The sequence below is a fragment of the Erigeron canadensis genome, chromosome 3 (assembly GCF_010389155.1).
Source record: "Erigeron canadensis isolate Cc75 chromosome 3, C_canadensis_v1, whole genome shotgun sequence".
Taxonomy (NCBI): Eukaryota; Viridiplantae; Streptophyta; class Magnoliopsida; order Asterales; family Asteraceae; genus Erigeron; species Erigeron canadensis.
Window position 1 is genome coordinate 44,694,051 of NC_057763.1, and position 26,084 is coordinate 44,720,134.

A 26,084-nucleotide genomic window follows, 5' to 3' on the forward strand; every position below is an offset into this window, starting at 1 on the left:
AAAATCACAGTTAGGCTGCAATCAGAGAAATCGACCTGACACACTCACACAAGTAGGAGTACAATTAATGTTTTTATGTGAAGACATACAACCAATACATCTAAATTTTTTCCAAAATCTCGACTCTTCTTATATATTGACCAAGGCACCATGCACAAATATAAGGCCAGTACAACTAAAATTTCAATATCTCGGCCTTGATGCCTTGTATATAAACTAAAACCAGCTAAGCTAGAAAAACAATACCGATCACATAATATACACTCACACTGAACTCCATTACTTAACTAAAAATATATATAGCCGATCAAGTAGCTGGACATATTAATACAAGTAACCAACGGACCAGATACCCTATAGATACCCAATCAAGTAACTGATGAGAATAGTCGCACTTAGTTAATAGTATAAACATATACTTGTTGCAATTCTCATCTTTGAGCCTTTTCTTGTAACTGCTATATTTGTCCTACATACCAGCAAACCGACCACGAACAACCAAAACTAGACAGGCCGACGAGTTCACTTACTAATCCAACATATGTAACCGGACAACTCAGCAACTAAACAAGGGAAATCTCGCCGGATAAGCTAACATATTAATACTAACAAAACTGATGGCATATTTGAATGAGGCTATAATGGAAACATTCGACCCATAAAGAGGAAAAATACAGAAAGCTAATCATAAAGGATAAGGTCGAGAAATAACTAACCTCTTCAGTAGAAGGACCGACCTTATAACTTCCAAACAAACTACCGTTGTTCAATGTCTCTCCAGCCATAGACAATATATCTTTGGTCGCCCCAAATAAAGTTCCCTTTTTCATCCCTCTACATGCCCTCTCCCAAAGACTTGACACAATCTGTGTTGGATGTTCATCCTCACTCGACCCAAATTCCTCCACCAAGAGTCGCTTATACTCATCCTATAGTATTTGGAAGCACAATATCTACCAACTAATATAATTATCAGATATTTTTAAGACTCCAATTAATCAAAAGAGAGGTTACCCGGACAATCTCAGCTTTTGGAATAGTAAACTCACGCGGCGCGGAGAGATCTTTCTTTGTCTTTGTGTAATAGCTTTCAAAAACGTCTATGAAAGACACTGGACCACCCTTTTTTTTTCCTACAAGAATTGTAATCGAGATTATAAATCATAAATAATTTAAACACCATACAGAAATAATATTATGCAATTACAAGTTACCAGGTACACTTGCGTATGGATCATGCTCCTTGAACCACCAGAATGTCTAGCCGTCTTCCCCTCTTTTAATGTTATATACCAACTGAAACGGAAACTAGAAAAAAGGAGCAGTAAGCATAATATATATAACAGTAGGCAAACGGTAGACCAAGGCACAAGCAGACCAGCAGAACAAGACCAACACATGTTTTATAACAAAAACATAAAAAACACGATAGCAAACTAGCAGCAGAGAGTAGCGTTAAACAGACCAACCGAAACAAAAACTAGAAAAAAGTAGCAGCAATAGCTTTAAACTAACAGAAACACCAACTAATCCATTTTGTTTGATCGGTTGTCAATATTGATTAAAAGAAGATAAGTTCAGAATAAAAAAAATAAAAAAGGGACCTTGAAACATGAACATTTACTTGGAAACGTTCAAACATCAAGTCTTGGTTGGTTTTTGGAACCTTGCTATACACATTCCCAAGTGGAAGGAGATAGGTCTTATGTAATGAACCAGCAAACATGTGTTGTATTGTGTCTGACCCAATTTGTGGTGTTGTGTTCGACCCAAGAGCTAGACGTTGTGACGACTCACTAGTGTAATCATCAGTATTGGAAGGGGTATTAGGAGAGCTATCATCAGTTCTGACATCCATATGTGACGACACATGCTCATGCTCAAGTACTGAACTGTTGCTACCTTGAGTAGTATTCCGTCGTCCAACATAACTCTTTCTCTTGCTATTTCCACCTCCATGGCCCATAAATTTTGCAAATACTATTCAAAGAAATGACTAATTAGTAAACACAAAGTCAACCAGATCAATAAAGAAAGAAATAAAATATCCATTTTGTAAACATATAGTCTATAGACATACAATCAATGAACATAATCAATGAGATAAATAAATAAAAAACCCACATGATATAAATACTACTCATCTGATGAATGATCTGAAAAAACAAGATCGTCATCACAATCCTCATCCGAGTCACTAAGCATATCTTGAAACTCTGCTTCCTCGTCACTATCTTCCATGGTATCTTCGATGCCATCATTATTGCTACCTTGTGCAACCTCCTCGATGGTTCATCGGTTGCAAGACAAACCTGTTCATGTGTACTTAAGTCAGGTGCACATGTTATTCTTTCATTTTCTTGAAAAAAAGGTTCCCCGTCCATGATATCATCATCACACACTTCACTAGCAGCTTCTGTAACTTCATATACGCTTCTTGTCTTTGTCTTTACAACGGCCCACCACTCTTTCAAGTCCTTTGTCATTGAAGGATAAGTTGCATAGTAGACTTGTTGTGCTTGTGATGCAAGGATAAATGGGTCTTCAAGACATCCCTTCTTATTGAATTTGACATCAACCATACTATGTTTGCTTATGATCCTTACCCCTTCGTGGGGATGAAACCAATCACATTTAAACAAGACAACGATGCACCGATCATCTTTTCCACCATGATATTCAACCTCCAAAACTTCGACCAAAGATCCATAGTAGTCACACTCTGAGTCATCATAAACAGACCCTTTCACACATACACCACTATTTTGTGTAACCTTTCCGGCTCCATATTGCTTCGTGTGAAACTTATAGCCATTGACAAAGTATCCTTTATGTGAAAAAACATAGCGTAACGGTCCTCGTGCAAGATTCTTCAAATTTTGATTGATATCATTCGGCTCATTTAGCAAGTGATTATAAAACCACGTTGCAAAATCTTTGTCTCTAGCCCTATCAAGTGTTGCATCATCAATACAAGGGTTCTTATGTATCATTGCTTCATTGAACATCCTTACAAAAGGATAAACCTCTGGACAATTAAGCAAGATATAAGTATGAGCCTTATGTTTTTCATCCCCAATCAAAGATCTTTTTGTTCCTCCGTATTTGAATAATCTTCGGGATGCAACTTTAAATATGCTTAATCGATTATCGACCTTTGAAGAACAAGGAATATCGGGGGCATAATTCCTCGGCTCACGGTTCAATCGGGTTTCTACAGTTGGATCAAAATATAGCGAGCAATGGGTAGAAAGTTCTTTGACAAGATAAGCCTCAACAATGGACCCCTCAACCTTTGAGTGGTTTCTCACCGTTTTCGTTAATGACCCCAACTTCCTTAAAGTAAGTAAAATAGAAGTTTTAGAATTTAAGTAAGTGAACTATCTTAATTTAACAAGTAGAAAGACTTAAAGTACTACCTCTCGTATGGATCACTGGACCACCAAGAATAGCTTCTCGTGCTAAATGTATTACAAGTCCATTGAGTCGAAGAATCCAGGAGGGAAAAATTTCTCCAACTTGCAAATTGTGATTGTGATACTTTTTTCCAAATCTTGCAAATCATTAACATGGAGAACCTTTGAGCATATTGCACGAAAGAATGTACACAACTCCGTGATTACATCCCATATTGGATTTGGTATCATGCCTCTTAATGCAATCGGAAGCAAGCGTTGCATCATTACATGACAGTCATGACTTTTAAAACTATAAAAAGTATGATCTGTAAGGTTTACACACCCTCCTATATTTGAAGCATACCCATCCGGAAACTTAACATTCTTTAACCACTCACATACCTTTGTGACTTGTGGCTTGGATAGTGTGTAAGATGCTTTTGGTTTCATGAGTTTATTGTTGACATTGGAAACATGCAACTCCGATCTATCACAATACAATTCAATGTCCTTTCTCGACTTCAAATTGTCTTTAGATTTCGAAGTACCCATAACAGTGTGAAAAAGATTCTCAAAAACATTCTTCTCTATATGCATGACGTCAAGGTTGTGGCGGATTAACATAGTTCGCCAATAGGGCAACTCCCAAAAAATACTTCTTTTAACCCAATTATGAGTTTGCCCGAAACCTTGGAGTTTTTTATTCTTTGGATTGTAAGGAACGCCTTCATATACCGTTGGAATTTGCCTAACTTGCTCCCATATCTCATCACCAGTCAACTGTGGTGGTGGACCACATGATACTATTTTTCCAACTGTAAAACCTTTCACGTCACGACGGAATTGATGATTTTTAGGCAAACATCTTCTATGACAGTCAAACCAAGATGGTTTCCCCCCGTTATGTAACTGAAATGAGCCAATATCGCCCATGCAAGTTGGGCAAGCTAACCTTCCATGCGTGCTCCAACCCGACAACATTGCATATGCAGGGAAGTCACTAACTGTCCACAGAAGGATAGCTCTCATTATAAAATTATTTCTACAATATTTGTCATAAGTTTCAACACCATCTTCGTACAACATTTTAAGCTCATCAATTAATGGTTGTAGAAACACGTCTAAGTTTTGACCCGGGCTTTTTCTTCCTGGAATAACCAAGCTTAAGTTAACATAATCATCTTTCAAGCACATCCATGGAGGTAGGTTATAGATTGTTAGAGACACGGGCCATAATGAATAAGGATTGGATGATTGGTTATTCGGAGTAAAACCATCAGTACATAACCCAAGGCGAACATTTCGGATTTCATTTGCAAATGAGGGATGAGTCCTATCAAAATGCTTCCAAGCTTCACCGTCACTTGGATGTACCATTTTACCATCTTCTCTAGGATGATCATAGTGCCAAATCATGTCTTTCGCCGTCTTTTTTGACATATACATTCTTTGAAGTCTGGGAGCAATTGGGAAGTACCGCAATACCAAATTCGGTATCTTACTTGACCCATTACTCTTGTAACGAGATAACTCGCATACTTCACAATTGACCAGCTCCTTCTTTTCTTTGTAGTATAACATGCAATGGTTTTTACAAGCATCAATTCTTTCAGCCGGTAGACTAAGTTTAGACAATCTTCTCTTTGTCTGGTAGAAGTTCTGGTCCACATTACTTCCCACGGGAAATGCTTCATTCAAGTCCCGAAGCAATCTATTATAGGTGGACACGGGTACATTGCATTCTGACTTCCAATTCAGCAATCTTGTAGCCCATTCTAATGTTGAAAATGTTTCGCAACCAAGATACAAAGGCTTATCAGCAGCTTGTAACATGTCATAGAATCCCTTTGCTGATGAATTTGGGGCTTGCTCTTCCCAGTTATGAAAATCACCGGGATGCATGTTATCCAACACCATGCGTGTACAACCATCAAAGTCGTTATCATCCCTCGTCGTATTGGAAGACTCTCCAGCCTCTTGAGCATAAGAAAATACTTCACCATGTGCCCACCAAGTTGTATAATCGGGATGAAACCCATACTTCATCAAGTCTAAATGAACATCATTTCTACATTTATACTTTCTACATTTGCATTTTGAACATGGACATCTAATAACTTGTATCATGGTTCCACCAACATTTTTACTTTTAACAATTGCTTCGTTAGAAAAGGTAGTATTCAAAAATTGTGTCTCTAGTCTCGTTATCCATTCTTCACTAATAAATCTACCTTCTGTTCTTTTGTACATCCATCCCCTATCATTAGTCGACATACTCCTAAAGTAACAGCACTACTATAAAAACAAATAATCAACTGAGAAAACACAAAATATCACTCACTTTAAACAAAAACAAGGCATTTACATATCATTCAACGCTCAAAATGATCAAGACGACTTGAAAAGAAGGATTGTTTAATCCATAAAAATAAGTAAGCAGCTAGTGAGCTAGACAATCATAAAATACAACACCAATCGTTACTCCAAAACATACCACAAAACTGAATAAATAAATTGATGACATCAAAAACTAAACTATGTAATTGAACTCGACTTAGTTCGGTTTTTAATTCATAAAAATAAGTTTTTTTCTCTTCAATTACTGTAAACTCTAAGCATATTAAACCAAATACAACAATAATACATATAAGTGTATATATATACATATATATACATATATAATGAACCTGTAAAAGAAGAAGAAACGAAATTGAGTCTGAAAAAAGAAACGAACCTGAAATTTGGTCAAGAAGAAGAAACAAATCTGAAAAAGAGAAACAATTAAATTAGGTCTTGATATATATATATACATCGATCTGTGTGTGTATATATATACATCGATCTGTTTATCTATAAACAAGGAACAAGGAATTGAAATTGAAGGAAAGTGAAACCGTAATGAAGAAAGGGGCGGGAGATGAAGTCGTCCGTCGCCAAATCACCCTCCTTTTGACTGAAAACCTAAAGAATGAAAATGGGGCGGGAGATAGAACTTATTAGGGTTAGTTTTATTGAGTTTTTACCAATATATTAAACAGATATAAGTTTTAAGTGTGAAAATATAAACTAGAAGTGAAGTTTGGTGCATTGGTTTAAGAAAGGCTTTGTTGATGTAGCCATTGTGAGTTCGATCCTCACATGTGTTTTTTTTTCTTTTTAATATTTTAAGGATATAATTTTTTTTTAATAATGAGTTCTACATTAATATTTTTTAAAACGAATCTACAACTAGAATTATGTTTAACAACTTTAAAATCAAACTTCATAAACTATTTTTCTATTAGTTATCAACTTGATTAATGATTTATATCTTTTACTAAAACTAACACCCGTACGATGTATAAATTGACGGTATGTATGTAAGATACACTATAAGATACACTTAAAAAGGAGACTAATTTATATAATGATGCATCTACCGATCTACGTAAGTGTGTTTCAGAAGTTTGTTTATATAAACAATTTTAATATTTAGAGTTTTATTAAAAAGGAGACTAATTTTAATATTTAGAGTTTCACTAGATGCAAGGAAATATAATGGAATAGCCTATTATACCCTTAAACAATAATTACCGAATACATTTTCACACTTCAACATTTGACCCTCCAAAATCCAAAACACTATTCCATGGGCAATTTCATTCGAAAACTTAAACATCTACCTTTCTCACTCTTTACACGAGTACCGCGACTCATACAATCATCATTATGTTTTTTTTCATGCTCTTTTGACATTGTGTTGTTGTATCAATAAAACAATGGCACTATGATCATCTAATTTTTTTTCTCCAAAATCTGCAAATATAGATAAAATTCAGTTTATTGACATTAATTAACTAGCAGAGGTGATCAATGGCCTGTTGTCGGACCCAGACCGGCAAATCAGAAGAACATCGAAGCTTTCTTGCAAACCAGGGAAGAAGAAGAAGAGGAGGAAGCGAGTGATGTGTAAACAAAGATCTATTATATATATAAATATTAAATATTAATTTGATTATTGTTTAGTGTTTAGTTATATACATATGAAACTATAAAACAGAATGGAAGAACTGAGGAAAGAATTGAAGGAGGTGGATTAAAAGGAAAAAATATGTTGGATCTGGTTTGGATGATTAAAAGTGAAAGGGTAAATGTTAATTGGGTAAATATAGTTAAGGGGTATGATAGCCTATTTACATTAGAATTCCTTGTATCCATCAATAATGTCAGTGTAAAAATCAGGCCCTTATTTATATATATTAGGAATTTTCAACAATTACCATACAATTAAAATATTTATAATTTTATTAATTAAATTGATGATTTCAAGTCTTTAAATATAAAAATAAAATAAAATAATTGAAAGTCGTTCCAAAAAAAAAATGAAACCAACATTACTTCATATATCATGACAAATAAATAATTAAAATTGGAATTTAAAACAATTCAAGTTATATATGTGTAAACAAATAGATAAAGTGTATTTATTATATATAATTATACATGTGATATTTATAACTTTTAATATAAACTAAAAGAACACGTGTTACTTTATGCAATGTGTCAATTAAAAATATTACAATCCTGTTTCAGTTCATTAGTAGATAATTATATATAGTATTCTCCAATTACAAGGGGTTTCGAGATGCCAAAAACAACCTTTTAAGTTCTGAGATAGAAAGCTCGTCCAATCTACATGTTTTATCATACCAATGTATGGTTAGAACTATTTAAACCTTTGACTTATTGATAGCAAAGTCTCCCATAATGACACATTAAACATTTGGATGGATAATATTATGTATTTTTTTTTTAATAAATGGTAGTATGTATATATATATAACTTATATACTTTTACTTATTTCATATATGTGTATTTAAATGTATGAGTACATATATAGTTTTATCTAAAAGAGTGTTTCAGTTAGAGTTTTTACTAGAATTATAATAAATCCTTAATATTTGAATCATTTATTGTTTATTTTCTAAACATAGTCGATAAAATATTTGAATTACAAAAAAATTGTCGGAAATCTGTCACTAATCCGTAGGTAATTGCCAGATTTCCGACCGAAACCTATTTTAGCAATTTTTATTAATTAATTTGAGTATCTGTCGGTACCTCCGTCGGTACTTGTGACAGATTTCCGACGAAAATTAATAATATTTAATCTAGAACATTTTTAAAGTTTTCCCACAAAATTTCCGACAGAATTTGCTTTCCGTCGGTAAATCGGTCGGCAATTTCCAACAGATTTCCAACGCATACAAATTTAAAATATATATTTTTTAAAAAATAATATTTGCGCTGGATTCCCGACGAACAATCATTTTTCTTTGGTAAATCGTCGGTATTTCCCGACAGTTTTCCGACAAAAAAATAAAAAACTGGAATATAAATGTTTCCGACAGAATTCCGACAGATCAAGAACTTCTGTCGCTAAGCCGTCACAAAAGTCAATTCATTTCTGACAGATTTCCGACGGAATTGGTTGATCGTCGGAAATCCGTCAAAAATCTGTCACAAATTCTCCCATCTTTGATTTTAAATGGTATTTTGTCGGAACTTCGTTACAAATCCGTCGGGAATTTCCGACAAAGTGGATCCGTCGGAATATTCCGTCGGTATATCTCAGTTTTATAGTAGTGACATTATGTTAAGAGGTTATGTTGAGTCCCATTGATAAATGTAAATTTAATGATGATAAATATGACATATAAACACTTAGAAATCTTTTGGTTCTTGTAATCTGATCTGGATCAGAATAAGCTGACACGGCCTGAGATCTATAACTGATCCAGATCATGCTTCATACTTTGTAATGTAATATATTATGGAAGCTAGTGTTATTCAAGCTGCATCAACAAGTTTATTGCATTCAATTCAAGTCGAAAAGGGGGATTGAAGATAGAAGACCAAGTTGGCAGTGGAAGGCAGCTTGGGATTAGCAGTCAGCTTGGAAACACTTAGGCAGATTGGTGCTTTGACAAACAGCCCAATCTGTGTCTGAAAATTAAGTGAAGATAACAACCTGGATTGAAGATAAGGATAAATGACGTGACTAGGAAGAATCCTAGGATCCAGGTTGGTGGTTAGATATGCATATGCGTGTCCATATTCTTATTGGACGATGAAGAATGTGCAGCTGTACGTGGGGGACCACAAGTACGATGAAGGCACGATTGATTATTCCTTGATCGTCCAACAATAGAATACGTGGCTGAATTGGATACCAAGAGAAGAAGGAGCTTTCGCCTATAAAAGCTACACTTCTTGTATGCATATGTGTGACATTCCTGAGAATCATTCTTCACACAAGTTTCTCTGCTCTTACACATAGCTTAATTTGTACGAAATCAACTTGGGCTGATTCTCTTGAGCTAGAACTTATTGATTGTTGTTTGTCATTTCATAGGGTTGTTTAGATATCTGTAGGCTATCTTTATTCCGCAACAACCCTGTAATTCTTTGTAAAGATTATTTCTTAATAAAGGATTACATTTGAAAACCACAATCTGTGTTCAAGAATGTTTATTTTTCTGCTTTATTATTTTATTGATTCTTGTTCTTTACTTGTTTAAATACATTATACGAATCTTAAAACGTTTAGTATAAAAGTTTGTAAAGTTCAAGAAATTGTATTCACCCCCTTTACAACTATCTTGTGTACAATATACTTTGATATATTGATACACCTTGGGACGTATAAGGTGATTGAGTATTAAATTTGTTATAAACTATTATAAAATAATTATTTTATAATTTCATATTATATATATGAAGACATATGTAAGTTAAAAGAAAACGGATTTACTTTAACATTCGCATTAAACTAAATACTCTCATCTATCCACTAATTAATTTAAAATAAAAGGTTTTGCTCAGTTGTTATTTAAGATAATTAGTTTTTCTTTTCCTTGTTCCCTAATCCATATTGCAAGTTGTTGATTTTAATATGCATGTCGAAAACTATGATAACACATAATACAGTATGTGGTAAAATATGTAAGGTAGTGTTTAACTTAATTAAATCCGATTATTATATATATGTATTTAAAATCTTAATTTAGAGACAACTGGTGTAATTTCCTATTTAGCTAAATTGGGGTGTGCACGTCTATACCGTACAACAGAGAATCTTAGCATCTTTTATATTACCAATAAATAATTAATAACTACGTAAACAATTGGACTTTTATAATGAAGTCTTGAAAATGGAATCATGTGAAACTAAAAAAATACAGATGCAATCGAATCAAATACCTCCTTTGTTTTTTAATTCTAAGTTTATATATTTATAATAATAGAAATAGACGTTGAATTTTGGGGCCAACGAAGAAATCATGTGATTCATATTAAGCATTAAATTGTTTGTTCTACTTCCACATGAATCAAAAATGAGATTTTTTTACTGGTTTGATTTACTAGAAAAAAATTTCTTATTTCATTCAGTAATTTTACAGGCTATGAACAACATACATTAATTGTTGTATATAAAAGTAATTGTCATATAAAAATAATTGTTAAGACGTCAAATACAACATTTTACTTCTGCTTAATCATAACCGTAACTCCAAACAGACATTTATAATGATTAATGTATCATGTATAATTAAAAAGTTTTTAGGTGGGTCTAAGAACTAAAATAAGTGTTTGATAAATTTTCGAGCTAATGTATAATTAACCAAACTTAATACTATTTGTTTGATCATCAAACGCAATACCAATAAGTATTCAATTATTTGATTTGATGCACCAAAGCATGGTTGATGTATGGTTCACAAATCACAAGAGTCAAAACAGGGCACCAAATCAAATCATGAAATCTAGTTGGTTCCAGCAATGACAAATCTTCTTTACTTATCCAATATAATTCCATTATTGGATTTCCATATATCTTTAATGCTCTTAAGAGACCAAATCAACTACCTTTATCGTAAGAATTGAAGTAGGAAACTCAAGTTGACAATCTGTAATCTTAAGAGTTAACGGTCATCAAGAGTGTAGAGTCCGCGTTAGACTCAATACTAATGAGACACAAACAAACTGGTCCAAACCAAAACCCAAGTGGACAACCACCAAACTTATTACTTTCTCCTTAATGGTTACGATTGGTTCAACTACTATCGAGTCCTTCAAAGAGAAATCATGACCAGGACCACATCCAAGAAGAGTGTCCTTCGTGGACAAGGACTACACACATGACCCATGGCCCTCATAACCTTTATAAGAGTATATCAATTGCTACCTCCTTAAAAAACCATAGACTGTATGGCTATCCATACAAGGTGTTGTAATAAGATGGAAATAATTTTACTCATTGTGTAAGGTTTTCTTGCAAGAGGATTGAAATTCAATGTCTTTTTTGTAATTTTGGGGTGTACTAGTTAAGTACTAACAATATCATTCACTGAAACCATGTGTAAACACAGCGTTCAGTTTTGTCTTGAATGATGCTAGATATGATTCAAAGAATGTAGTTGCTTCAAGTATAGGTACAAATAACCATTAGCTTATGTTGTTTCCAGTCTAATAATAAAATACTAGTATCATGTGTTTCTAAAATCAATGAACTAACAACATTTGCGACCACCTAGATAGCAACAAATAGTATTCCAATCTTATTAATGACAACACTTGGCTAACAAAGGAGCAGAAAGTCTACTACAAACAACTTAGCATGGACAGAAGATGAGATTTTCAATGTAAAAAAAAAAAGATCTACATGATATAAAAAGGTATGCAGTTTTGACATGACCTTTGTTTTGAATAAACATTACAAATTTTTTACTACAAATATTCACAGAAAGAAAGAAAGATTGTCCAATGAATACTGATGACTAAACGCATAGAGGGCTATTGTAGGAGGCAGGTACCAACTGAATCCGCTGAAACCCATGTACATGAACCTTCATTATGGTAGAAGCAAAACAAAATTTTGTGTTTTCTTTGCCTTTCAGAATCGATACACCCAATGCCTTCTAATATTCTCTATATATCCTTGAAAACTGCAAGGATGGAAAAAAAGAATATAAAAATGCTAATATTTATCAAAGAAATAAAAATCCGCCTTTAACAACATTTTTACCTCACAATTTAAGCTTATTAACTCAAAATTGAGGCTTTATGTCATTTTCATTTGTTCAGATTAAACCAATAATATTATACACTCAAGGATTTTAACGGTCTTGCTGACATTCCAGAAAGTGAAGAAGTAACAATTAATTATAAAGAGTTGCTTGTAACATGAATTTCAATGCCTTACAAGAGCAAATACCCTATGTCAATGGCTGGGTTGGATCCATAGAATATAATAATCAAGCAACATGTGATAAATTACATTGTCTTGCACTCTTGCCATGTTCAATTAGTAGATGGAGTGCCTATGAAGTCATTACTCGAAGTATGAACATTAAGTGGGAATTGATTCTGGTTAATCTCATTTGACGAAAAGGTACCATGCTGCTATAAGGAAACCTATTATTGAGATTAATATTAAAGTACCTAAGCAAACCCAACTTCAATCAACTACTAATGCGATTCTTATTTTCTAAGCAACAATAATAACCATAGAACCGTACATCCAAACATCCCGTCTTTTTAAGCTACAATGGATGTATAATCTATTGCAACACTTCTCCAAACAAATATTATTTTACTTTTGTCTGAAACAATACCAATTCTCATCAAATTTGAAAATGAGAGGTATACAAAATTATATGTGTACTTTAATAGACCAGAGGAAGCACATCCTACTATCCAAACTGAGAAATAGTTCACAGCCAAGTTCATTTTTCTAACTAGTTGCAACTTGAATAGTAAAAATTAGATAACCGATTGAATAAAGGTAAACAAAGGTATAACATTTTACATTCATCCTACCAAGGAGTTATCTTTAATCTATTTCTTACCTATGTCCCCAAATCTTATTACCTTGATCCTAAATAACCATTTATTGAAATCAAGAAAGCAATAAATAATACGAGTACAAAACAAGTTCAGTTCATTAGAATTCTTACATTAAAAGGAATTCATCTCAAGGCAGTAAGTCCTTCTTTTCAACAACATCTTAGCAGCGGTCCCGAACGGCTCTTCAAAAGCAGACGAAACCCACAACCCATCCGCAACCTCTCGTTGAACCAACTGATCACTCGGTCTAGTCGCAACCAATGTAGCACCTTTCAACACAGTCCCATCAGGTAACTCCAGATACGGCGCATACCATAACCTCATATTCAACGCAGGAACAAGCGTCCTTTTTGAAGCAGAAGAAGCCGATAACGGCTTCACCCTTAACTCCTCCAACTGTTCCCTGTTCATACATAACACACCTTGCCCATCTGCATCCGTTAACACTAATGAATCCAACGTCTTATGCTCTGCGATTATCGGCTGAAGCAAGTAATGCCTTGCAGACGCCGCAATTAACGAGCTAATTGTCCACACTACTCTTAATTTCAATCCGCCGTTAGTATAAAACGACTCCGGTATACTCCCATTATCATCATTAACATTCACATTACCAGCATTAGTATTATTAATAATGCACAATGTATCATAATTTAATTGATTAGATGCATTTTTATCGGGGTAAATAACAGAGGAAGCACCTAACATAACACAATTATCTAAAGTCGAACCGAAATCGGCTTTCCAACGCAACAATACGTCATCCTCTACACCTAATTCACCAGCCGGAAGTTCAATTTTCAAAAACTTAATTTCATTAAAATTCTTCAAAACCTGCGTGGGTGAATGATGCGTTACGCCACCGCCGTCTCCGTTTTCGAGATCATCGCCACCGTCGATGTTACCGACGGTTAACGCCGACGGCGGAGATAACCGTTTGGGATTGAAAAGTTGGCCTAGGCTCTGAAACGGCTTGACAAAACCGGAAAAGAAGATACGAAAGAGGGAAGATATCGGAGATCGGGATTTATCGGCGGAGGAGGAGGCGGTAGAGGGATCGTCGTCGGAGATAACGCAATCGACACGAACAACGACGTTTTCGATTTGGGGAATTAGGGTTTGGAATCTTCTGGAAACGGCGGAGCAACGGCCTAAGGATTTAACGTCACCGATCCTGTTGAAGATTAATAGAATCAGAGAGTCGGGAAGGTAGTCAAAGCGGTCAGCAGCGCCGGAGAAGAATGACGGTGGCGGTGGTGGCGGTTCAGGATAGATTTTGGAAGTGGTTAGATCTGGTAATAGAGAAGACATCATGATTTAATTTTACTTTGAAAAGGTTTTTTATTTCTATAGGAATATTTATATGTATGTATGTATTGTGATATATACTAAGGAATTAAATTAATTATTGAGATTGAAAAGATGGTATGTTGGAGAAATTTAGTTGATTGATTTTGTGAGGAAAATGGGGAGAACTTTGAAGAAATGGTGGAGAGAACGAACGAAAGATAAGATGATGACGATGCTGATGAATAAATTATAAAAAGAGGTGTGTGGTAGGAGAAATGAAGGATTTATAAATGTAACACTAGTGACTTTTTTTTACTAGGTTTATATTCTTTTCCAACCAATTCAATTTTTTAATCCTCCCAATTCAACACTAGTGATGTGGTGGCATCGACGGATGATGATAGCGGCGGCGATTATTGGTGGCAGCAGATGCCTTTAGGTATTTGATTTAAAAGTATTTGATTTCAAATAGTGGTGGATATCTTTTATATAGTAGCATTGGTACGTTATTAGATGGAAAAAACATAAAATACCAAGAACAATTCTGATAATTGAAAGACAGAAATTACTAAAAATAAAAAATGGACTTTTACTTTATAAGGGAGTAATGTAAGATAAAACTCAAACATAAAAAGGGGCCTTTTACTTTGATTATGGTAATTAAATGTTCTTAGAATTGGGATCCTTTCAAACTTTTACTATCTCAAGTAGAAATTTATAAGAATGAAACTTGAAAAGTAACAACTTTAAAGAGGATCCCCACTCATATTCTTAATTTACCTCGAGAGAACAAAATTAAACATACAATCTTTCAACTTAATAATCACTTCAAAACGCAATGAATTACTAGTCTAGACTCTAGTAGCATCTTAGTTGTTGAATAAGGTCTAGGGACTATAAAGTCATGAGTTCGAATCCCACGTAGCGGTTTTGTCATATTTAATGAGTTTTCTCCTGAATTGGTGTATTGACATTATTGCTAAATGCGAATAATATTCAAATGATCCGTCAGTAATTTAAATTTATCATTCAAAATAAAATAATAATAAAAATTTAACCATTTCAAAAAAATGTATTAACAGTCTTGTGTAGAGAATTGTTTTTCTTATTTTTGTTGAGATTTACCTGTAGCTTTTTAAAAATCATACAAAACAAGATAACATGTAACAATATTTTATTTATTGATGCTTGTAACAAATAACTAATTTTCTTGTTGTTGACTTGTTATTATACTTTGTTTTAAATTTTTATTTATGTCTATAATCTATAATTTATATCTGTATCTACAATACATTAAAAGCATTAACCTCTTTTTTTTAAATTTCAATTAAGTAATCAAAAAGTACCTAAAAATACACACATTTTTATTCATTAATTTAAACATCTCTACCTAATATTCCTATAATACATAAATGAAATAACGAGAACGGTACCCACACATTGCGGCGGTGATGGAGGTGGCGGCGGTGGATGTGATGTAATGGCGGCGGCGGTGGTGACGGTGAGGGGTGGTGGTGGCGGCAAGCGGCGGTAGCGGCGGCGGTGGCGGCGGAGATTGGTGGTGGTGGTGGTGGCGCGGGTGGCTATGATGTATGGAACCTCATGCATTAGAATGTGTACATTGTTGAAACTTAAAATCATTATTGAAATTTTAAGTTCAATGTTAAAAATCAAAAGTGAATTCGCTTTATAATATAGTATAGATTTACAACATAAATCTCCTAATCCTTAAAATAACCAGTCTATTTTCTTTAACATCAATTACTTTCACATTCACCACTATTACCGGCCCCACCACCCCATCACCACTGTTTCCGTCATCCGTTGTTGTCGCCACTACCGCCACCGCTACCATCACCTCACGACACTATCACTATCAACGTCACATTATGCGGACGTGTGACTCGTTTAACTAAATAAGTTAAACCATCATGTAAATTGTAAACTCTAAATCCAAAACAAAATCAAGATTAGATCAATTTGTTTTTTGGCTTTTTATAAGACCAAACTCTTAACTCATTTATTAACTAAGTTTATGACTACTTTAAAATCAACGGATCGTTTAAAATTTAAGACTTAATTCATATAAACATTATATGTTAATTAGTCATTTTATTCATCTAACACTTAATGGTTAAAAAATAAAGAAATAACATGAGTACCCAATTTTATTTTATTTTTACCAATTTAGCCAACTTTTTTCAAATTTCACAAAATACCCAACAAAATCGCAATAGAAAGTGAAAATCGCAATGAGATTTTGAAAATCGTATAGAGTTTTAAAATCCTTATGAGATTTTGACTTTTTATGATTTGGACATTTTTTTTTAAATTGTGACTTTTGCATTACGTGTTTTTGACTTTTCTTTGAGATTTCGACTTTTTTTGAGATTCAAAAAACACAATGCAAAAAACAAAATCTCAATAAAAAATCAAAAATTTTTTTTTTTAAAAAATTAAAATCAGAAACAAGTCAAAATCGATTTTCAAAATCTTTATGTGATTGTACAAAATCTCATTGCGATTTTCAAAATCTCATTTCAATTTTTATTTTTTATTACAATTTTATTAGGTAATTTATGAAAATTCAAAAAAAATTTAGATAAATTAATATATTTTTTAAAAAATTAGATACTCATGTTATTTTCTTTAAAAAATAAATGGTCTTTTAACACCAACAAACCTTTCATATACCTAAATCCGACCGTTTTAGTTTGTCACTCGGGATATAGCACCCGGGTTTTTTTATCGTCTACCTTTAAAAATGTCAGATAAATTTACTTTATTTGAGGACCAACTTTGAAGGTTAAGAAAACATTAGGGACTGTTTCTTGTAAAGTCTAAACGTGAAATAAATCCATGTTCGTCTTCCCCCAAATTGCTTTTTCAAGATTGTAATTACAGGTTTAGATTGGGTGTAATTAAGCAAACGCAATTTGTCTTTTTCAAATCCTGATTTGATTAATTAGATTCCAGGTAATATTATATTCTTTCATTTATATTTTTATAGAAGTTTTTATATATATATATATATATATATGTATGAATGTCTACAATTTAGATTAATAGATTAATATACGAATTATCATCCTTATCTAGGCTTCTTTTTTAAATATATTTTTATTATTGCTTTTTGATTTATTATGCGGGTTTTGGACAATGCCTATTATGTGTTTGATGAAATGTCTAAGTGGACTAATGAGTACAATTTCTATGTTCCTTACATGCTTCTTTTCTTTTTGGTTGAGTTGGAGGGTTAACTGGGTTATGACTTATGGCTTACGGGTTCAAACGGGTGGGCGGCTCGGCTTATTTATTCACAAACCAATGCGAACACGACCTGTTTAGATCATATGCAACCCTGTTATATTTGTGTCATTTTATTTGATGATACTAAAAGGGTTGTTTTAATCTTATTTAGAAATGGAGAACACAATGCAAGAAGCAGGACAAACATCTGTAGGTGGGAAATCGGATATTGGTCATGTGAAGAAACTGTTGTTTAGGCGAATGCTGGTTGGGGTAAGTGATGGTCGGTTTTTCATGGGTGCATTTTACTGTATGGATAAACAGGGAAACATTATTCTTCAAGATGCTGTGGAGTATCGAAATACCAGACGAGATAATCCTTCTCCAATGGAACAGAGGGGTCTTGGTCTCATATTAATTCCCTTCACTTGTAGAACTTCTTGTCATGTGGATTGCTCGATTGATGAACAACTCGCTCTACTGTCTCTTCAGGCTCAATCGTAAGTTGATTAACACTGGATTTTGATGTTTTATGGCTGAACTTCTGTTAGTGAATAGTGTTCTGTGTACCTGATGCTCTTGTAGTCTTCTAAGAAGTTATGTATCTGAGATATTTGAATTGATAATTAATTATATTATAAACATAAATTATTTGAGTTTAGTATGGCTGGTTCAATTTGACTCGACATCTCTAACTACGATAGTAGATCAATTGGTTTGGATTTTCTTTCGAAAAAAAAAGAACAAGCAATGTTATTTCATGGATGCAATTTGGATGTGCATTTTTGAGGTGGTCATATGATATCTAATAAGAAAATCAAGTACTCAAGTGTAACGCAACACACTTAAACCGTTACAAAACGCTCTGTAAAATGTAGTATTCGGATATCCTTCCGGTGACTCCAACCTGCCCACTCCAGACCTTCACAGGTCCATCACATGAGACTATGAGAGGTATCAAGCTCACCATGCAGCCCTCTTAAATGGCGGCCTGCCTAGCTCCTTGACTATGCTGGGATTCAAAACGGGATGTGTTCCAGATGCATTCATGTTCAGAATTATCTTAGATTAATAACCACACAATAAGTAATCAGATTTTTGGTTTATAAAATTCTGATTTTTTTAGTAACTGACATACACTATGTAATATTGTCTTCTGAAGAAAGGAGATGTTTGGTGAAATATGAGGATTAAAAGTTAAAACTCGAAATTTCATAAGTTAGGCTACTAGAATAAGTAAAGAGGTAAATTAGTTCACCCTTAAATTTGTAATCTTGTTGCAGTGTATATGAATCCCATTAGTTCGTTACTGGAAACTGGTTATTTGATCTTAGATAACTAGCTACTTAGACGTAGAGGCTGAGAAATAAAAATATGATTGTTCAGATAGTTTCAAACACAACTTTAGACTCCCCTTAAACTGAACTGGCCAATTATGTCTGGTCTGGTTCAATTCAATGGCTCGATGCACTTGCATGTATAGCTCTATGCAAATGAACACTGGTGATACAATCATACAAGTTTCTCCATGCTAACAAAATGTTGAAGGGTTGAAACCCATTCATTGGAGAAATACATGAAGCAAAACAACAGATACTATACAAGTAGTTTCCAATTGCAGTAACAGTATTTTCTATATGAGCCCCCCACCTCCGGACCAACCAGGCTGCAGTCGCAGTATTTAGTCATGGTTGCTGTCAAAACCTGTCCCGGTAAGCTGTGCCATAAACAATCAAGTAAGGTATGGTCTTCACAACTGTATCAATTGGTATTGCAAAATTAACCCCAGATGACATCCCACTTCCTGCAAGAGATTATTCAAATAGATTTAAAGAGGTAAATTATTCTCTATCCAACTTATGACATCAACTGTACACAATCAAAATCATTCACAATGATCAAATTCACATTTACGAAATTTGATTTTTTTATTCTCTATCCAATTCTAGATTTAAAGATTCTAATGTCATCTGGTTAATCACTTCCTTAGTTATGTGAGATTTGACTTTCATGGTCAAACTGATAAAAACCTTTGAATTCATATTGATATGCAGTCTAAGAATGAGGTAGATAGTTGACTAGTCACTTTCAAATTAGAATAAATAGAAGAGATAGTCTGGATCAAATTCATTCTAGGACAGAAGTATCAAGAAAAATCAGCTCTGTACCTTTTCGAGTGAAAGTTGCAGTATTAACACCGATAACATGACCATGGGAATCAAGCAAGGGTCCACCCGAATTTCCTGCACAATAGCATTACACCCCCAAAGCTTTACATATTATCTTAGTACCATACTACCATCATATAATTTGGTGTTAAATATAAGATATCTGATGTTCCTTAAGGAGATTTTTGACCTGAATTAATAGCTGCATCTGTTTGAATAGCTCCTCTAATAGCTCCTCCATTTGGCGAAGGTATCTCTCTTCCTAGCCCACTGACAACCTGATATCGTTTGATGTATGTAAAGAATCCTTTAGTTTCTATGCCGAAACCAGTTGGCTATAAGTGGTTTAGAGGATATTAGTGGTTCTTATATTTTGATGGATTAGTTGAACATCACGGACTTACCCCTGTGGTTAATGTGTTCTCATATCCATAAGGATTCCCGATAGCATAGCAGCTCTGGCCTACATATAGTTTACTTGCGCTGCCTATTTCTACTGGCTTAACTTCGATCCCTTCGACATCAACCTGCAAAAAGGAGTATGAATCTTATATTAATCAATGAGTGAATTTACTATATGTTTAAAATTTGTGTTCCATTTTGCCCACCTTTAGAACAGCCAAATCGCTTGATGGATCAACGCCAACAATCTTTCCATCTCTAGATAAACCGTTGCCATTCTTGTCAACTAGGAATACCTGTATAAGAAACACCCACATAACTTATCCACGAGCATGTAAATTAGCAGTCATTACTCATTACAACGTCTATTATCAACATTAGTCATTCAAATCATTATCACTAATAGTAGATACACTTTGGGAAGCGAAAGCTACTGCAAGACCAGACTCGATGAAATCTATCATTCTAGGAGAATAGTATTAGAACCTTACAACGTTGTCGCCCATATTGATCAGTAGCCAACTTTTCAACAACATGATAATTTGTCACCTGCCATACAATTTTAAGCAAATGTATAAGTTTACACTTGTTCAATATATCCGAAAATATAAAAGAGGGCATAAGTAATATCTGCTACGATCCTATTTGTGTAGGCCTTTTTGGCAGTTCCATTTTGCGGGTTCCCATTTACAATAAATTTATAGTATATGAACTGTTTCTGTGAGGAATATGCGCATGTTAAAATTGAAATGCAAGTATAGAGAAAGATGTCTTACGATGTGACCAAACTTATCCCAAATGAAGCCCGAACCTGTCCCTTCAATTATTGCTTTCTTATCATCATCTACCATCACAACCTCATCAGTTGTTTTCGGGTTATCAATGATTTCAAGGTCTTTGATGAAAACCACAGATGGTGATGTTTCCTACAAACCATCAAATGCAAAGAAAGTCATATTCATATGGACAAGAACCAATTAACATTACACCACGTTGTATTGTACCTCAAAGAGAGTAACAACACGATCTTCTTCCTGTTGTGAATCATCAATCAGTAGTTGTTGTTGTTGGGGAATTTCAGCAGATAAACTTGGAGATATTGGAAAGATTTGAAGGTAGGAGGATACCACTGCAGTCAAGATTATGGTTCTACGTGTCGTCGTAAATGGCAGACCAGATGAAGATGATGAAGAAGTGTTTATGGGTATGGGTTTGAAAGAAGAAGAAGAAATGGGAATGGAGATTGAGTGATCACACCCAAGCAGCAGTCTCTCCTCCATTACTCTATATCTATATTCTATTCTATCTCTTTGGTTTTTCCTTAACTCTCCAACACCATATGTCTTCAAACATTTTCTGTATTAGTTTTTTTATTTATTTTTTTTATCAATAAACCCTTAAAAACATTTTACATGTCTACATTCTACAATATCATCATCTTTAACCATAAAACTCGATTATCTAAATTTTGTTATAATTTTTAACTATTTTAATATTGGTCAAAGTCAATCAATCGATTTAAAAACAATTTATGATTTAATTATACTCGATTATACTCTTTTATACTTTCACACTTATGATATTTCTCATATTTTCGATCATCAGTTATTATGTTTATTAATCTGATGAATTTAAATAACTAAATGTGACTTTCTTGTTGAAAACGGATTGACATCACCACATTGGGGAAATAATGTAGATTTATAACACAGTATTTACGTAATACATTGGTGATGGTCATGATTGAAGACTGGTGGTGTCGGCGACGAGTGATGATGACGGCGACTAATGATGGTGGTGACGGTGTTGAGTGTTGTACGTTGATGCAAATAATAATTGATACAATGGAAATATTTTAGGATATAAGAGTTTATAGCGTAAATTAGTAAGATTAGAGTTTAAGATGTTAATTAAGGACAAACTGAGTAATTTCTAATAATTTTTTTTATAGGGTTGTTAGTTAAAGGCAATTGGGTCATTTTAAAATTAACTCTTTTGTAAATTATTTCAAAAAATAAAGACTAAAATTTTATAAAAAGAATGAAAGATAATAACCCTTGTGTAATTGTACCACTGGTCAACTACTAGTTCATTTTTTTCCCCTCAAGCAAAAAACTCAATTCTGCCTACCTGTGGATTGGCACAGAAATGATCTTTTGGGCTCGGAACACTTTTGGGCTCCACATTCACAGGTTCACTTGAACCTTTGAATAATTTTGCATACACTAACACTATGTTTTTGAGTTTAAATTATAAAAGAAATAAAATGATTAGATGTCATCATATCTTTCTTCCAAATCACCCCAAAAATGGGAAAAAACTTTTTTAAACAAAATCAACTAAAAAATCCTTTCAACTCATTCCCTTTCATTTCATTTTTATCCTTAAGTTAAACTCAAGAACACAACTTATTTTGCAATCCTTTGTGTTCTTTTCTTTTCTTTCTTTCAAACAACTCAAAAACACAGTGTAAAATGCAACTATTTATCGGTGGCTAAATTTATCCTTTCTTGCTTATTTTTGATAGTGATTTGAGATTATCTTAGTAAAAGAATGCACTAGTATATGCTTATTATTAGTTCTATCACCAAGAGAACGAAAGCCTACTTCAAATCCATTATATATATATATATATATATATATATATATATATTTTTTTTTAAAAAAAACTTCTATCATATAAGAAAATTAAAGGAATAAGTATCCTGTAATGTAAAAAACTTTGGACGAATGTCTATAGTAGGAAATAACTAAAGTTTTGTGTATTGTATGTAAACAACTTTAAAAAATATTTATTGTATGTAAGAAAACATACGTGGCAACCATATAGAGCTGCCACTTGTTTGATTTTAATTGGTTGAATACATTTTCTTACATACAATAAACATTATTTTCGAGTTGTTTACATACAATACACACAACTTTAGTTATTTCCTACTATAGACATTCGTTTAAAGTTTGTTACATTACAAGATACTTATCCCAAAATTAAATGGTATATTAACATACTTAACTAAAAGGACGAGAGATTAAAATCTAACAATGTTGTTTTTAAAAGGGATTATGGCATTTGAGTATAACCACCTATGACCAAATGGTTATATAATGTAACCACCTACTAGTGTGGCTATGTAGTGTAAGATTCTTTAATATTAGGGTTATGTTATGTAACGTACCGGATAACATCATTTGAAATGACTGGTTAGGTCACGTGCATGCCATGTGTATCTTAAATATATATAGGTTAAGTCATGTGCTAAATTACCGACAAACCAAAAAAGGGGAGATTTACACACACATAACCCGCAGGCCACTTCTAGGCCAATTTTGGCAGGATTTTTGGCCAGATTTTGATCCATTTCGATTCCCATCTTATTCCTTGTTAATTTATCTTCAAATCCATGTAATATATCATGCCTAAACCTTGCAAAAAATCTTGAAAAAAATCGTAAAATATAGAGATAGAGGTCGACGGTTTGGAGGGTGAAAGATATAATTGATCTTATCTTCAATCTAAATACAATCTGAGATCATCATCATCAAATTCGGATTCAATTTTGGAGGGTTTTTCTTCTTTACAACCGCCGCAAAACATCAACACCACCGTTTAGCCACCACCTATTCCGGAAACTGTTCATTCGAATTCTGATCAATTGAAGGTAGGGGAGGGGGCGATTAAGAGTGGGGTAAATGCTGATTCATGTGAAAAAACGAGGGCCAATGATTTTGGGGGTGTTTTGTCCGAAAATTTGGGCATAAACCCTAATTTTGTCTCAGCCGCCCCAAGTCAATTCCGGCCACTTCTGGGCCAAATTCCAATCAAAAATATGATGGGGAAGGGGCGATTTTGGGTGGGGTTGGTCTAGGTTTGCTGAAAAAATCACAGATTGATGAAGTAGATAGTACTTTGGGCGAAATCATGGGTAAAAACCCAATTTTTGGTTGTGGTTGGGAATTTTTTAGGTTTAATATATATAAATGATGAATATATACGCTTTTTAGGTTTTTAAATATAATATCAAGAGTCAGTCGCGCCACTTGTTGAAGTCAACGCGAGTCAATGGTGGGGGTGACCGGTTACCTTTACTACAGGTAACGCGTTACATAACATAACCCGAATATTGAAGGATCTTACATTACATAGTCACACTAGTAGGTAGTTATATTACATAACAATTTGGTCATAGGTGGTTACATTCAGGTGTCATGATCCCTTTTTAAAATAACAAGTTTACTAAAAAATGTAATATAATTATTAAACTTCTATAATTGGGGGGAAATAATTATGAAATTTAACAAACTTGAGTAAATTTTTTTTGTATGTTCCATATTCGAAGTTCCACCAATTGGGGAAACTAATTATGACTCAACAAACTTAAAACTTTCATACTTTGATATTTAGCAGACATAATTAGTGTTAGAGGCCATGTTTAAGAATCACTAAATCCTATGTTTTCTTTTTATGTTACATAGTGTTCCGAAATTGGTTCTATACTCTTATGATGGGGTAAATTTTGATACCATGTATGTGGTGTATTTTCACACTCTCTCAAACTGCCTAGATAAGTTGAAGACTGCTTAATGTGATAAAATAATAAGCCGAGAAAGCCTTTAACAACAGATTATCAATATGATAGGTGTTGCGGCGTTGCTTTACAATTAGTTGTTGGGGAATTCAGTGATATAACGAACAAAACCGGATATAATACAATCTTTGAAGACACGTGATCGCTTTCAGATTGAATCAATATGGTGGTTCACCCAAACTATTCAATCGGATACAATCAAAGATTAAGAATGTTTTGTGTGTTGTGTTTGGGAGAAAACATAACCAAGAAGAAAAAAAAAATTCGACCAGAATGGGAAATAAAGGAGCGAAAGTTTGTTTTATCTGATTTAGGGCCATTAACGGCCAATTCAGAAGTTACTTTAGAAGGTTTTCAAATTGCAAAAAAACAACCCCTTAAGTTCCGAAAATTAAATTTCATACGGATATCACCAAAGCAATTCGTTGGAAATAAAAAATTAAACAGCCAGGGGCTGACACCCCTTGACCCCGCTACCAAGGGCGCTACCCCTGAGCCCCCGTACCAGCCCCTAAGGTCATAATAAATTCAGATAGACGTGCACTCCGCACCTCCAAGCCTAAATGATGTATTGTTATGACAATAATGGTCAAACAAGTTAATTAAATTACACTAAAATATCCAACATTAGTTACATGACATTGTCGATGAAACATATCATCTCTAATAATGAAAGAATTTCAAAACCCAAAACATGTTTAGCCTTAAAAAAGTAGTTCTTTTATATTTCTTTAACAGTTAAGGAAAACACTTCATTGGAACCCTGGATAGGTATTCAAGATATTACTCATAAGGCTATCTCCAATGGGGGTGCCTTTAGATGTCTTTGAATATCCTTTGTCATTGAAGCTTGTCCAAAACTAAAGATTTTTTGAAAGATGCCCTTACCTAATGACATTCCCTTACTTGTCCTTACCTAATATATTTTTGTTTTTAGTGGAAGTAAAAAGATATGTAAGGATACGTAAAGATGTTTGTATGGTTGGAAATAAAATTATAAGATTTGAAGGATTTATAAGAATGTATAAGAATTTGTATGGATATAATGTGTCAGCTTAAAGACGTAGCATTGTAGGTAGCCAAAAGAATTCTGTCATATGAT

General features: G+C 33.6%; 3 protein-coding genes and 1 long non-coding RNA gene across 4 annotated transcripts; 1 reads left to right on the forward strand and 3 right to left on the reverse strand.

The window, feature by feature from the left end:
* Nucleotides 1-851: 851 nt before the first annotated feature.
* Nucleotides 852-1,287, reverse strand: LOC122590912. The gene is made up of 3 exons (XR_006322629.1): nucleotides 1,215-1,287; nucleotides 1,015-1,133; nucleotides 852-929 (listed from the first exon to the last, which is right to left on the reverse strand). It is a non-coding gene; the product is annotated as an uncharacterized LOC122590912 (long non-coding RNA).
* Nucleotides 1,288-12,075: 10,788 nt separating this feature from the next.
* LOC122592465 (F-box protein At4g18380-like) lies at nucleotides 12,076-14,807 on the reverse strand. The gene is made up of 2 exons (XM_043764702.1): nucleotides 13,398-14,807; nucleotides 12,076-12,386 (listed from the first exon to the last, which is right to left on the reverse strand). The coding sequence occupies exon 1, from the start codon at nucleotides 14,599-14,601 to the stop codon at nucleotides 13,399-13,401; it is 1,203 nt and encodes a 400-aa protein (XP_043620637.1). The 5' UTR covers nucleotides 14,602-14,807; the 3' UTR covers nucleotides 12,076-12,386; nucleotide 13,398.
* Nucleotides 14,808-17,300: 2,493 nt separating this feature from the next.
* Nucleotides 17,301-18,487, forward strand: LOC122594120. Its single transcript, XM_043766598.1, has 2 exons — nucleotides 17,301-17,553; nucleotides 17,999-18,487. The coding sequence occupies exon 2, from the start codon at nucleotides 18,001-18,003 to the stop codon at nucleotides 18,328-18,330; it is 330 nt and encodes a 109-aa protein (XP_043622533.1). The 5' UTR covers nucleotides 17,301-17,553; nucleotides 17,999-18,000; the 3' UTR covers nucleotides 18,331-18,487.
* A 696-nt stretch (nucleotides 18,488-19,183) lies between these two features.
* Nucleotides 19,184-21,766, reverse strand: LOC122592424 (protease Do-like 5, chloroplastic). Its single transcript, XM_043764641.1, has 8 exons — nucleotides 21,401-21,766; nucleotides 21,173-21,322; nucleotides 20,883-20,945; nucleotides 20,603-20,692; nucleotides 20,399-20,521; nucleotides 20,185-20,272; nucleotides 19,995-20,069; nucleotides 19,184-19,630 (listed from the first exon to the last, which is right to left on the reverse strand). Exons 1-8 carry the CDS (start codon nucleotides 21,674-21,676, stop codon nucleotides 19,524-19,526), a joined length of 972 nt encoding a protein of 323 aa, XP_043620576.1. The 5' UTR covers nucleotides 21,677-21,766; the 3' UTR covers nucleotides 19,184-19,523.
* Between the last annotated feature and the right edge of the window lie 4,318 nt (nucleotides 21,767-26,084).

Coding starts and splice junctions, on each gene's coding strand:
- LOC122592465 (XM_043764702.1), bottom strand. CDS start 14,601: ATGATGTCTTCTCTATTACCAGATCTAACCACTTCCAAAATCTATCCT.
- LOC122592424 (XM_043764641.1), bottom strand. CDS start 21,676: ATGGAGGAGAGACTGCTGCTTGGGTGTGATCACTCAATCTCCATTCCC. Junction 20,946..21,172: donor GGGATAAGTTTGGTCACATC/GTAAGACATCTT, acceptor ATTGTATGGCAG/GTGACAAATTATCATGTTGT. Junction 19,631..19,994: donor TGCAACTTTCACTCGAAAAG/GTACAGAGCTGA, acceptor AATCTCTTGCAG/GAAGTGGGATGTCATCTGGG.
- LOC122594120 (XM_043766598.1), top strand. CDS start 18,001: ATGGAGAACACAATGCAAGAAGCAGGACAAACATCTGTAGGTGGGAAA.